Source organism: Amblyomma mixtum, chromosome 5, assembly GCF_055824585.1.
Source record: "Amblyomma mixtum isolate Tamu chromosome 5, ASM5582458v1, whole genome shotgun sequence".
Lineage (NCBI taxonomy): Eukaryota > Metazoa > Arthropoda > Arachnida > Ixodida > Ixodidae > Amblyomma > Amblyomma mixtum.
The window spans coordinates 13,757,199-13,770,842 of record NC_143016.1 but is presented as its reverse complement, the minus strand read 5'-3'; the positions used below and the strand labels follow the sequence as shown (position 1 = coordinate 13,770,842).

General features: G+C 51.7%; 1 protein-coding gene across 2 annotated transcripts in view; it reads right to left on the bottom strand.

Moving 5' to 3' along the window:
* Window positions 1–13,644, bottom strand: part of HisT (Histamine transporter) — an 89,012-nt gene that overhangs the window by 43,335 nt on the left and 32,033 nt on the right. Inside the window, exons 1-2 of one of the 2 annotated variants that reach the window (XM_089543353.1) lie at window positions 5,771–6,227; window positions 2,476–2,541 (exon numbers count right to left, since the gene is read on the bottom strand). In XM_089543353.1, coding sequence (XP_089399479.1) covers window positions 2,476–2,541; window positions 5,771–5,951 — 247 coding nt within the window. In that variant the 5' untranslated portion in view covers window positions 5,952–6,227. Of the gene's footprint in view, window positions 1–2,475; window positions 2,542–5,770; window positions 6,228–13,644 lie in introns of those variants that run through there. The other variant, XM_089543354.1, reaches the window with a different exon arrangement.

Genomic DNA, 13,644 nt, shown 5'->3' with positions numbered 1-13,644 from the left:
TGGGGGCATCAATTTCAGTCACAGTGGCTAACCTAACCATGGAAGACGTCGAAAGCCGGGCCCTCTCCTCCTTTAATCCCAAGCCAAAGTTATTCCTCCGTTATGTAGACGACTGCTTTTGTGTGGTGAAAACCTCAGAGATAGAAAACCTCCAGAGTCATCTAAATTCAGTTGAACCGGCCATACAATTTACTGTTGAACATGAACAGCAGGGCAGCCTGCCTTTTCTGGATGTCCTACTTACAAGGCACGACAAAGGCCTGCAGTCCTCGGTGCACAGGAAGCCAACCCACACAGGACGGTACCTACATTTCGATTCGAACCATCCCATCCCGCACAAAGCATCTGTCGTGACGTCATTACTGAAGAGAGCCGACTCCATATGTTCCTCAAGTGAAGATAAAAGGAAGGAGAAGAACCGAGTCATTTCTGACCTCCAAAAGAACGGCTACCCAAGCTCATTCATCCGGCGCATTATCAGGAAGCAAGAAAGGCAAAACAAAATCCGGTCTATTATTTCCTCAGACGCATGCCAGAAGCGGAAACGTGTTTGCATCCCCTACGTGAGAGGCGTGAGCGAGACGCTCGGTCGCATTCTCGGAAAAGAAGGGGTGCTGACAACGCACAAACCGACCAGCACTATCGGTCGCCTTCTCCCCCGCCCAAAAAACCGGCAGCCCAGAGAAAAGGCCCAGGGCGTCGTGTACAAAATTCCGTGTTCCGTCTGCCCGGCGTCGTACATAGGGGAAACGAAGAACTTCGCGGAAAGGATGAACCAACACAAAGCGGACGTCCGTCACATGAATCGTCAACGCAGCGCCGTGGCCGAACACTGTGAAGGGTGTGACCACCCAATTGACTTCGACAGCACCATTGTATTGGAAACGGAAGCTAACCCACGCAGGAGGCTTCTACTCGAGTCGTGGCACATACAGCAAACACGAGAGAATGTTAATCGTTCCCTGGGGACTCTCCCCTCATCCTACGTCCATGGGCTGCGGCCATTGACCCGCAGGTCCTCCACACAGGGGCTTAAAAAGCCAAGCTGCGCTCGCCCGTAGTCACACCGTGAAGAAGGGGCCGAGCCGGTCCCGAAACGTCGTGTTTTTCCTGTATTTTACTTGGTTGGCGTCACTTACCTTCTCCTAACAACATAGCTAGACGACTAGACTAACCTGGACTTGCAATCAAGATTAACCAAGGCTAACCATTACCTTTCGCTACGTATATCCTGGCACAGCCGAGCTAAGCCACTGCCAATTTTTTTTCTCGTTCCTTGGGGCGCGAAAGAACACATTCCCTGGACAATGCAAGCGATTTCGTTTTTAATTGCCTCCACCCCAGACCATAACAAGCAGACAGCGCATGCACCACGTATCAACATAGGGACACATCCCAACTTCTGCACATGTCGTACGTTCTATGGGAGGACCCAAACCTTGTCCTCTGAATACCAGGTCATTCGGAGACGAAGGAAAATGCAGTGACCCGTAAACAACGCTAACATACTACCAATCACATAAGCATCGCTAAACTGCGGTAATTGCAAATAGAAGAGTAAAGCGCTGGTTCATTTGCAAACTGGACGCCTGCAGCGGCCAGCTCAGTGGAGTTGTGAACCAGAATACCCCGCATGTCGCTTCGACGGCACTGCCCTACTATATGCGGCGGTGACTGTCCAGACAGAGCTGTGACAGCGGAGGCTGACACGGTATGAAAGACAAATGACAATCAGAAGGTCGCACTGCACCCAATCGGCCAGCCTGACGTCACGCAATGACATCACTGCAGAAGCCAAAGGCAGAGCACGTTAATCGCTACGCCACTCCAGCAGCACGCGCGGAAGTAGAGATGTAAACACGGCGGCATTGACACTAGCTTTCAACTGCACTCTCAGCGAAATAACAATAGCTGACAACAGAGTGGAAATCACCCATATACCGTCGCATTCTCTTGTTCCATGCAGTACCTCGTCTGCGTTGCACTTTTTTTCGGTCTTAACACTTCTGCATACAGCTTGATCAAGGAGGCGCAGCGGGGAAGAAAGTGATGTGACACGTAGTTTCATTTTTACTTTTTTTTTTTTCGGAAGTGAGCTCATTCTTCCACAAACTGCAACTCGCAGCGGTGGCTCAGAGGCTGTGGGTTTGGTTGGTGACCCCAAGATCATGCAATCGAATCATTGCCGCAGTCGCCGCATTTCGATGGAGGCGCAATGCAAAAATGCCCGTGTGCCGAGCGATGTCAATGCACGTCAGAGAACCCCAGCTGGCCCAAAATTAATGCGGAGGACTCCTCTACGGCGTCCTTCACAGCCTGCTAAACCCGACACATACACCACACCAATGTCGGCCACGAAAGGCTTCACGAATAAAAAGAAAATCTCGCAATATAAAGAAATTAATTACAGCCTTGTGGAACTAAAAGAACAAAAGAGAGAGAGGAAATAGTAATGAAATCGGTCACGTGACTCACCTTGCACTTTCAGCTGGCCGTTCTTCTCCATGTCGTGGCGGGCGCGCGTCCCAACTCCGGTGGCACCTGCGGCGACAAGCCAGAGAAGTGTTTGCGCTGATTAACGCACGCATGATGGCGGTGGGACGTGCGCATACACGCCGACAGCTGAGCGGAACGAAGCGCGTGTCGACAGGTGTGCTCGAACAGGCCGACGCGGAAAAGAAGTATAGGCTCCCAAAGCATCGCCGGGTGGCGCTGCTGCGCCTGATGTGCAGCGCCATCTATGGGAGAAAAGTAAAAACTGGGGCGCTGCTCGCTGGTCGCGCTGCTTTCACCACGCTTCTTTGCACGCGCGCTTCCTTGCACGTGCGCGCGCCCGCGCTGTCGCGATGTGTCGCCTGCATGAGCCACAATAAGATCGTTCAGACTGACGCGCAGTACTGCAATGCAAACTTAATTAAAGGGGGGAAACTGATTAGTCGCGTCTACTGTGTGGAGCAGACGGTCGACGATGAGGAGGCCCATTTGACTGTAAAATGCGTTTCTCGAGTGAGTATTAACGTCGTACTGTATGACATGTAACTAGAGGTAAGTCCACGGTATAATTATATGCTCGAAATATGCGAAGTGCTATCAGCTGTGAGAAATAAAGCGAGACACTTGTTGATCGTAGTTGTCAGTTGTTGCATGCGATGCGCAGGGCGATCCACTTACGTGCGAGTCGAAAGGACATGCGACCAGGCAACAGTTCGTCAACATTCTACTCCACCTTGGGGGAACCCCCTAAACATTTGACCACCATTGTTCACACTTGCAAGTGCGACCTGCGGGTCGCCTTCTTGCTTGAAACGAAAACTCTCCGGAATAACATTGCTTGCGCGCTTTCGAGAATTTCGTCTGCTTTGACTGCGTCTCCTGCACTCGCGCTCGGTGCGATTCTCAATGCACTACGGTGACCAGGAGGATGTCGTGACGGTATTGATGTGCACCGCAGTCGTATAAGCGTCGTGATGACAGCGACAGCGGCGCGCTTTTTAGGGCCGGCCTACCGACCTGTTTGCCTGCCGCCGCCGTCAGAAAAATACGCTAATATTGTTTGTTCGCGTTCATACCAAACCCTGGAGTAGAGCAACGTCAAAAATGAATCATTTTTGAGGATCGTTGGCCAATACCGAGCTGCTGGTAGAAGCGATAACTGCGATACAAGCATATTTCTTTTCCAAAGCCGCTTTGCTGATGCCCAGTGCTGCTCGCCTGTTGTCACCTGGCTCCGCAGTTAAAGGCATCACGGAAATCGGTCACGTCTTTGTTTTATTATGTGACGGTGAACATAGTAAAACGGTGACGCGAGTAGCACCTTTATTACAGCGCTGGCCAGTTCCGAAGTGCCCTCAGCTACAGCATCGGTGCGAAATGATTAGGCTTAGCGACGACTACGGCAGCGAGGGAGCAGCGCAGCTCGTCGCCCGGCGTGGCCGCGGGCGACGTCGTTGCCGAAAGCTCTACTGTCCGCGGACGGCGTCATTGCCAAAAGCTCGACTGTCTCGCCGATTAGTTCAGCGGCTTGCGACTCCCAGTCGCAAGGCTGGAAAGTCGAGCAGCGAGCGACTTGCCTGCGCGTCGTCTGTCACTTTTTTCGTGCATGGTAGGGACAGACTCACTGGCTCTCCGAAGAGCGCGGCCGCATACTCGCGTGTTCGCGGTAAGAGTGGATCACCGTGTACATACGCTTTGGTTTTTACATTACGGCCTTCGTACTACCTCCTTTTTGCTTCGCCGAGACCGCGTCTGTCAGCGCGAAGATTGCGCCTCGCGCGACTCTCCCGTCGCACGTGCACACAAAGCTAGCAGGGCGTCTGCTACGGCGCCGCCCCGAGTTTCCGCTGCTCGCCGCTGCGGCGCTGGCGTCGCGCTCCCAAACTTGAGCTTGGGTTCCCTATACATGCGCGTCGCATCTTTTCTTAGAGTGACTATAGATTCGTTGCTTAATTCCTCTCTCTCTCTCTCTCTCTCTCTCTCTCTCGAGTCTTCACCACTCACGGAGGGAGAGGAGAACATACTGCAGCAAAGCACAAGTGCCGACGGCTCTTTGATTAACGTCGCGCGTGACTCGGAACAACGCGGCGAAGCGTGATGAACGCGTTAGCAAGAATAAAAGAAAACGTAGTTCCTTCTTGCTGTCCGCGGCAGTTCGCTCTCTAAAGTGATAACGGTTGCTCATCTATGCCTGCAAGCAATTTTTTATTTCGTTACCTGCATTCTGATGAGGGCTGCGACAAAGTGGTAGCAGCATAACGAGCGTGTCACAACGACTTCATTTCGCTCCCGTTGCGTTTTGTAAACTCAGAACATAAAACAAGCTTGCCTCGTGAGGCGTGAAAGCCTCACGAGGCAAAACATAAAACGCGACACGCTTAGAAGCGACCCGCAAAGTTTAAAAGGGTGGCCAGAAATCTTTTAAGGGTACCTGTTCGTACAAAATTTTACTCTTGTCTCTGGGGTTATTGTGTCATCATCATCAGCCTGATTACTCCCACTGCAGGCAAATGCTCTTATGACACTTTGCAATAACGAGTGTTTCTATACCCCGAAGCAGAATAACAGCACATTAAAAAAAAAAAAAAGGTCTCAAAGGCCTACCTCAGTGGCGCGACTTTGCTGTGAAAAAATCTCGCGTGACGCGCCGCCCTTGATGGTGTCACTTGTACATTTCACACGTCTCCAACTCATTTTCTTCTCGGTGTTGTTCGAAGCATATTCTTTCAATGACGAAATTATTTCTCAGTATACAAAAGCCTGCCGAGCAGCCATTCCAGCGTGAATTGCCGGAGCATATTTACTCGCCATCTAACCCTGTAAATGCTTCGGCACTGCGGCTACTAAAATACCTAATACAGAAGCGAGCAAAGTACACGCCTTGAATTAAATGTCATCCGACCTAATGGTGCTTGAGTGCTTATGGAAAAATAACCTTCGGTTCAAGTTCTCTGAAGAAACCATCACTATACTTTTTCATAGGAAGCAATTAAAAAGCTGGAGCGAGCACCGAAGGCTCTCGCTATTCCGCGAACTTGCGGCCATTTGACTAACACACCTCTGCCGGACACCTTCTTCGCTGCGGCCTAGCTCCTTCACACAGCATATTAAAGAGGACTCCAATGCGTGACAATAGCGACTGCCAACGAAGTCGTCTTTTCGCACCCTGCACGCTTAACACTTTTTGCACTGCCACAAAGATCGAACACTTCGGCCACTCTCCGGCAAAGTGTTCATGACAAAACAGCGAGGCGACGAAATCACCCTCCGCTTTCACCTTTTCCGATGGCCAAACATAACAGTGGCCACACGACGTTGCAGACGAAGGCGCGCAGGTTGCGTGGCAAGCGGAACGGCGTAAGTGCAATCGCACCAGTCCTGGACAGCACCAGCTGGAGACCGACAGCGCCACCGCTGCCACAGCGACGGTCTGAGCGGCATTCGTTCCCAGCAGACATATCAGGCGGCACCACGGAGGACAGCACAGACTCGGCTACAGCTTCTAGACGCACATTTCGCGCGCACTTCGAACGCAGAGAGCGGCCGAGATGCAGGGAACGTAAGACGGGGACAGCGATCAAGGCCACGACCGGAGGACGTCTTCTGGACGCCCGTCGCGAAGGGCGCACGATTTCATTGCCGCGTCGCGAGCCGCGAACAAGAGCACGCCTCAGCACTGTGTCGAAAACCCGTCGGGCAGCCGACGCGGCACGCTCCGCGGGGCTTGTGCCCGCCCGTGGAAGTGTTCTGCGCGGTTATCGCGCTGGCGGCAAAGACAAACACGCACATAAGGGAGCACCTGGCCGTAATCTACAGGGTAACGTGCGCACCGCCGCAGTTTTACGACACGCTAAAGGCGCGCGAGAGCAATACGAGACATTTCACTCCCATACAGGCAACGGCGCTAAGCGTCCCTGTACATGGAACAAGAGCTGAGTGCGCACCAGCTAAACCGCGTCCAGGACAAGACACGAAGCGTTCGCTTTCGGATATTCAGCAATGCTCTCTCGTGGCAACAACTTCGGGCCTTTGTGTAAGTGACTCCACGGCGCCCCCCTGCGTTGCAGAACCGGTATACTTTGTTCTTTGGGCAACGTCGTGCAAGCGCCTTTCTTTGTCCTTTGTCGTTGAGGAAAAAGAAAGGTGCTTGCTCGACGGGGTTGACAGCCTCATCAGGACGGTTCCTACTAACGAACCTCACCAGCGAACTCCAACGAAACATGTCGTAGATTTCTTCAAGGACAATTACCTACGACTCATTCAGGCCGACAAAGAAGGAGGCTTCGTCGCCTTGCCGTTTGGTACGTTCAGCGAAAATGCGGTCCAGGCTATCCAAAAGAATTTCAAGACCACTAAATGGAAACCCGGAAAAGTAAAAAGTCGGCCAATTTCCTTATGTGAACAACTAAGTTTACAGAAGCTCTCAAAAGGTATTCAGGACAGCAAGAACAATAGTTTAAACGTGTTCTTCACTGCGAAGACACACAAGGAAGGTGCACCTTTCAGGTGCATAGTGAGCGAAAGAGGTGCCTGGCAAAATCAAGCACGACGTACGAATTATGATCAGTCCCTTAGCCTGCCCTAGGCAACAGAAACATGCAATTGACTTTTTGTTTGCGTATTTAAAGGACATTGGATATATTGACAAGCTCTGATTTCACCTTGCATGTTACCCTCATGCATTCTTCACGCTGTGAGCGTTGTTTAGCCTATTAGTCGGACTATGCACTTCATCATTTCATGTTACATCATTTCTCACCGATGTAGTACGCATTTCATGGCCATATTTTATTTTCTCCTCTTTTTCGTTTATTTTATCTTTTCCGCACCGCTCTGCTCTCCTTCAGTCTTTATCTCCCGAATTCCCTTACCTACGGAGAGTAGCATGGCAGCGATTTTAAACGCCGGCTAAATTCTCTGTTTTTTCATTAAAGGGTTTATCTCTCTCGCCCTCTCTCAGTCCCAGAATGCTATATATGCAAGTACAAGGGAACAATACTTCTCGATGACGAGGTAGACAGCGCGTTTTTTATACTCGCCGCAAAACAAGCTGCGCCGCGTAAATACAAGATCCGAAGAATCTGCGAGCCGCACCTTGTTTCCCCCACGCCGCACACCTGTTGCGCCTGTGGACTCGTCCGTCCGTGTCATCCGAGCCGCTGCCCACAGCAGCTGGCCCGCGGTGGAAATCGGAGTAAAGTCAGCCTTGAAGAATGCGTGTACCTTTACGATGTTCTTCGAAACGCGTTCGCGATGGAGCTGCTTGAACGGAACCTCGCTTACAAGTGCGGGGGGGGGGGGGGGGGGGGGGGTCTGCTCGTTACGCTCCCCGGCGGTTGCCGTCCATGATGCCTGCCCTGCCGCCTTGTCGCGGCAACAGTGCACTGAGATTAGCGGCTGAGATTTCCTGTTTGTGAGAGGTAAGAGACAGAGATCGACCGGCGCTTACGAGAGTGGTCACATTTTCGACTTCGCGGCAGTATGACGAGCCCAATGCGTGAATGCGCCAAGTGGTTGTGGCAAGAGCAACGACGCCCAACTACGAAGTGTATGTGCAGTTTATTATAGTTACTTGTCTGTCGAACTTCACAACAGTGCATGTATGCTGTATGCGCTGTGAAGCGCCGGCACGTTCAGCCAATGCAGAATACAATGTAGAAGCGGGAGCATCCCCGCCGCAGCTTCACAAAAGCCACGACAGGCGGCGCAGCCGGCGCTGAACTCATGGCGTTCAGGACCGTTCCCCACCACAAGACGCCCCTTCCCAGAGACAACCAAACATCCGCCCCTGCTCTGAAACGGCTTCAAGGTGTACAAACGGTGTCATCCCCAACTTCACCTTTCTGTTTTATGAAAACGTATCAGGTATGTTACAAGACATGATGAGAAGTGAATCACGGACACTGACCAGGTCTGAAGATGAACAGACGCTTCAGAACCGCGTACGGGTTCCTTGAACAAGGAATCCCATGCCTGACCAGATAAACGTTCGTTGAACCTTCTTCACTGTTATATTCCAAACGTTCGTATTGCTAGTATTATTATTTTTTGCTCCCCCTTATGTAATGCCCCGCCTAGGGGTCCTTAGGAGAAAATAAATTATGATGATGATGATTTATGATGATGATTACGATGAAAACATGTAAAGGCGCGAGAGCAAAAGTGGAGAGACCATGTAAACTTGCTTAACTACATGACAGCGCTGTCTTACTGTGCAGGGTCTGTTTGCGAGATATGCATAGGATGCCCTCCCAATATGCTGGCCCGGTCGCCCGTGCACTTCCGTCAGGCACGGCTCTTAACACAGAAAAACCCCGACGTCCACTGTTCGCATGGTCTCTCCACGTTTGTTCATGCCTGCACATATCGAAACAGTGATTCGAGAATAGGCTCCCAAAGCATCGCCGGGTGGCGCTGCTGCGCCTGATGGGCAGCGCCATCTATGGGAGAAAAGTAAAAACTGGGGCGCTGCTCGCGCTGCTTTCACCACGCTTCTTTGCACGCGCGCTTTCTTGCACGTGCGCGCGCCAGCGCTGTCGCGATGTGTCGCCTGCATGAGCCACAATACGATCGTTCAGACTGACGCGCAGTACTGCAATGCAAACTTAATTAAAGGAGGGACACTGATTAGTCGCGTCTACTGTGTGGAGCAGACGATCGACGATGAGGAGGCCCATTTGACTGTAAAATGCGTTTCTCGAGTGAGTATTAACGTCGTACTGTATGACATGTAACTAGAGGTAAGTCCCCTGTATAATTATGTGCTCGAAATATGCGAAGTACTATCAGCTCTGCGAAATAAAGCGAGACACTTGTTGATCGTAGTTGTCAGTTGTTGCATGCGATGCGCAGGGCGATCCACTTACGTGCGAGTCGAATGGACATGCGACCAGGCAACAGTTCGTCAACATTCTACTCCACCTTGGGGGAACCCCCTAAACATTTGACCACCATTGTTCACACTTGCAAGTGCGACCTGCGGGTCGCCTTCTCGCTTGAAACGAAAACTCTCCGGAATAACATTGCTTGCGCGCTTTCGAGAATTTCGTCTGCTTTGACCGCGCCTCCTGCACTCGCGCTCGGTGCGATTCGCAATGCACTACGGCGACCAGGAGGATGTCGTGACGGTATTGATGTGCACCGCAGTCGTATAAGCGTCATGATGACAGCGACAACGGCGCTCTTCTCAGGGCCGGCCTGCCACCGCCGTCAGAAAAATACGCTAATATTGTTTGTTCGCGTTCATACCAAACCCTGGAGTAGAGCAACGTCAAAAATGAATCATTTTTTAGGATCGTTGGCCAATACCGAGCTGCTGGTAGAAGTGATAACTGCGATACAAGCATATTTCTTTTCCAAAGCCGCTTTGCTGATGCCCAGTGCTGCTCGCCTGTTGTCACCTGGCTCCGCAGTTAAAGGCATCACGGAAATCGATCACGTCTTTGTTTTATTATGTGACGGTGAACATAGTAAAACGGTGACGCGAGTAGCACCTTTATTACAGCGCTGGCCAGTTCCGAAGTGCCCTCAGCTGCAGCATCGATGCGAAATGGTTAGGCTTAGCGACGACTACGGCAGCGAGGGAGCAGCGCAGCTCGTCGCCCGGCGTGGCCGCGGGCGACGTCGTTGCCGAAAGCTCGCCTGTCCGCGGACGGCGTCATTGCCAAAAGCTCGACTGTCTCGCCGATTAGTTCAGCGGCTTGCGACTCGCAGTCGCAAGGCTGGAAAATCGAGCAGCGAGCGACTTGCCTGCGCGTCGTCTGCCACTTTTTTCGTGGATGGTAGGGACAGACTCACTGGCTCTCCGAAGAGCGCGGCCGCATACTCGCGTGTTCGCGGTAAGAGTGGATCACCGTGTACATACGCTTTGGTTTTTACATTACGGCCTTCGTACTACCTCCTTTTTGCTTCGCCGAGACCGCGTCTGTCAACGCGAAGATTGCGCCTCGCGCGACTCTCCCGTCGCGCGTGCACACAAAGCTAGCAGGGCGTCTGCTACGGCGCCGCCCCGAGTTTCCGCTGCTCGCCGCTGCGGCGCTGGCGTCGCGCTCCCAAACTTGAGCTTGGGTTCCCTATACTTAGTTTGGATATGCTCGTGTTCAATGTATGCTGCCTTTGGCCGGTGACATCCGGCCGACGTAACAATTCTCTCCGCATCCCCTATGCACGAAATGAAAATCACCGATTGTGGCATGCCTAATGCAATTCTGTGCATGGTGTACAGATTTCGACGAATTGAAACTGATCCAATTTCTGGAAGATGCAAGCTTGCATCAAGTATGGCTAAGTTGAGCTCCTACGTGAGTAATACTGAATCGTGATACAGAGTTTCTCAATATTACCCAGAGGAAAAAGCTGGCGATTCTGCACCTCATCCACCATGGAGAGGCGCAGGGATGCCGGGAAGATGAGGTTTCATATTTGGCTTAATTGGCTGATTATTGGCGGGGACTCAGCCGTTAAAATAAGAATGTTATCTTGGCAAACCTTGAAGAAATGCTGTAAAAGCTTGCATACCGGTCTAACAGTTGCGTTACATTTATTGAAGAAGTTAAAAACGCCCCACTGAAATAATTTCATCTGCACGCAAAGGCAAGCATCGGGTGCACGTGTGGATTCAGAGGCAGAATCCACGTTTTCTGCCCAACACTAGGCAAGCCAAATAAGAAACCTTGTCTTCCCGGCATTCCCGCGATGGATGAAGTGTTCTTTAAAAAACTCGCACAGACGGTGGCGAAAGCTTTTCCTCTAGGCAATATTGAAAAACTGTGTAGTGCGCATTACAGAAAACTGGAATCGGGAAGTCAAGTCAAGTTACAGACCTGCAGTGCTTTCCCTGGCATCCTGTTCTGACTTGTCGAAAAAATTGGCAGTGGTTTAGCTCTGGTTAAACCTGGATTATTGCGAAAGCAACGAGGAGAGAGAGAGAGAGAGAGAGAGGGGGGGGGGGCGATAAAGAGCGCGCGGCAGCGGCGGCGGCCCCAGCATTTTTTTACCCTCGCACGCAGGCTGCGGGCGCGCTCCTACTCTCGACACCAGTCGCCATCTGTCGGCGCGTGCGGCCCGAGGGACTGCGGGTCGCGCCGGCGCCGCGCGTAGAACGCATGTTTACGTGTTCGCTTCTGCCGTTGTTGTGCTCCATCAGCTAACGTATGAGGGTGTGTGCTGTGCGTCACTACTCACATTTTCCCTCTTCCAGACAGTACTGCCGTTATCTTGTGCGCAGTTACTCGTTAACGTGACATTCGAGGGTAGTCGACCAGGTAGTGTACGGACTGGAAACGGGCACTTCTAAGCAGATTTCTGCGCTGTCGTGTCGTTTGTTGTCGCCTTTTACGTGCGATATCATCTATGATAATTTTATGTATCAGAATGTAGATCTATTGATTTGACTCAGTGGAGTAGTAACTGGATAGGCGAGCTGCAGACTGAAGGTTGTCCCCACGGAGCGCGTGTTTTCGATCACCAGTACGTGTTCGGCATCCTTGCGCTGAGCTTGCTCTTGTTCCCATTAAACACATTTCATGCACAGGATTGTAAGCACGACCGCTACCGATTTCAGCTGCTTTTCCCGCACGCATGTCAGAGAGATTTGGGGGGTAAAGGTTTATCTATAGTATCTTTCTGCTGTTGGTATACCTACACTATAGTTTGGTTTGGTTTATTAATGTTTTACGTCCCAAAGCGACTCAGGCTATGAGGGACGCCGTAGTGAAGGACTCCGGAAATTTCGACCACCTGGGGTTCTTTAACGTGCACTGACATCGCACAGTACACGGGCCTCTAGAATTTCTCCTCCATCGAAATTCGGCCGCCGCGGCCGGGATCGAACCCGCGTCTTTTGGGCCAGAGCCGAGAGCCGTAACCACTAAGCCACCGCAGCGGTGCGGTATCTACCTTATTCATAGGAAAATATGCGCGATTTCATTACATTTTCCACACTTAGCCAAACGGCTACGCAACGCTCTCACACGCGGCGAGAGCTCCTGAATAAAATAACGCGACTTCAGACCTCAGAATTAGTGAAAGCGGGATAGCTGCTCATATCTATTCAAGCTTTGATAAATTAAGCGAAAGTACGTTTTTATGCACCAGGTTGCATAAACCATGACAAAATTTGTTTTCTGTTGGCGCTGCGACTCAGTTGAGCTCACAGCGGTAATTTGTTGATAAACTGGCGCGGCGACAAGAAAGCCCTGTTTGTGGAGGGGGGGCTTTATGGCTGGCCGGCAGGAAGGAATAAGAGTGCATGGGAATTGGAACTGCATGCTAGCCGCACACCTAATGCTTGATATTAAACAAAAAGTTTCTTTGCAGTGGAGCACTAAGACGGAATTCGATATAAGCACGAGCGCGTTCTAAGCGCCGGCACAATTAACCTGAATGTCAAACTAAATGTTATTAAAACGCGTCAATGTTATCGCTTTGATAACGTAAATACTTCCTGCAATACAGCCACGCAGCGGAAGTATGCTCGACAATGTTTTTTTAGCGCCCGAAGCGCGGCTATATGCAGGCGCGGCCGCGGAACTGCCGCAGCCCCGCAGTCCCCAAAGAAACGCCCGCACCGCGGCGCGCCAGTCGGTGCAAAATGGCCGCGCCCGGGAGAGGCTCAAAATTCTGGTCTATAGCTATGCGCCGCTACAGCGCATGCGCAACTGGCGAGCGTCGCGTCCCTGCTCCTCGCGCATGCGCAGTATGGCCTTTCGTCAGCTCCACGAAATGGCTCGGCGACTCGCGTAGTGTTGCTTTCGCAACAAAAACAAACGCCCCTCTTCACACCAGTATTTATCGTTTTCACGCTGCAAACAACAGCAGCAACAGGTAAGACTGCGAGGGCCGTGAGAAGAACGCCCCGTCCCTGAGTCACGTAGGCTCTGATCCGCGGAAGTTCCCCGACAGAGACAAATAACTCCACTCGGCTGCAGGAAAAGATAATCGCATTCGCGCGCCAACTATCGACACGCGGAAACAAGAAGGTGAGATAACGGCTCTACCGTTGGGCACGACGCTGACCAAAGAAGCGCAACACTGCGTCCTTATCGTGAATTGTGGAACCGCACGATGAGCTGAGGGCCGCAGAACCACTGTCGCTCATGGCGTCATTCGGTTAAAAAATTTTTCCCGTCGTCCGATAGCGGCTCGCGAGAC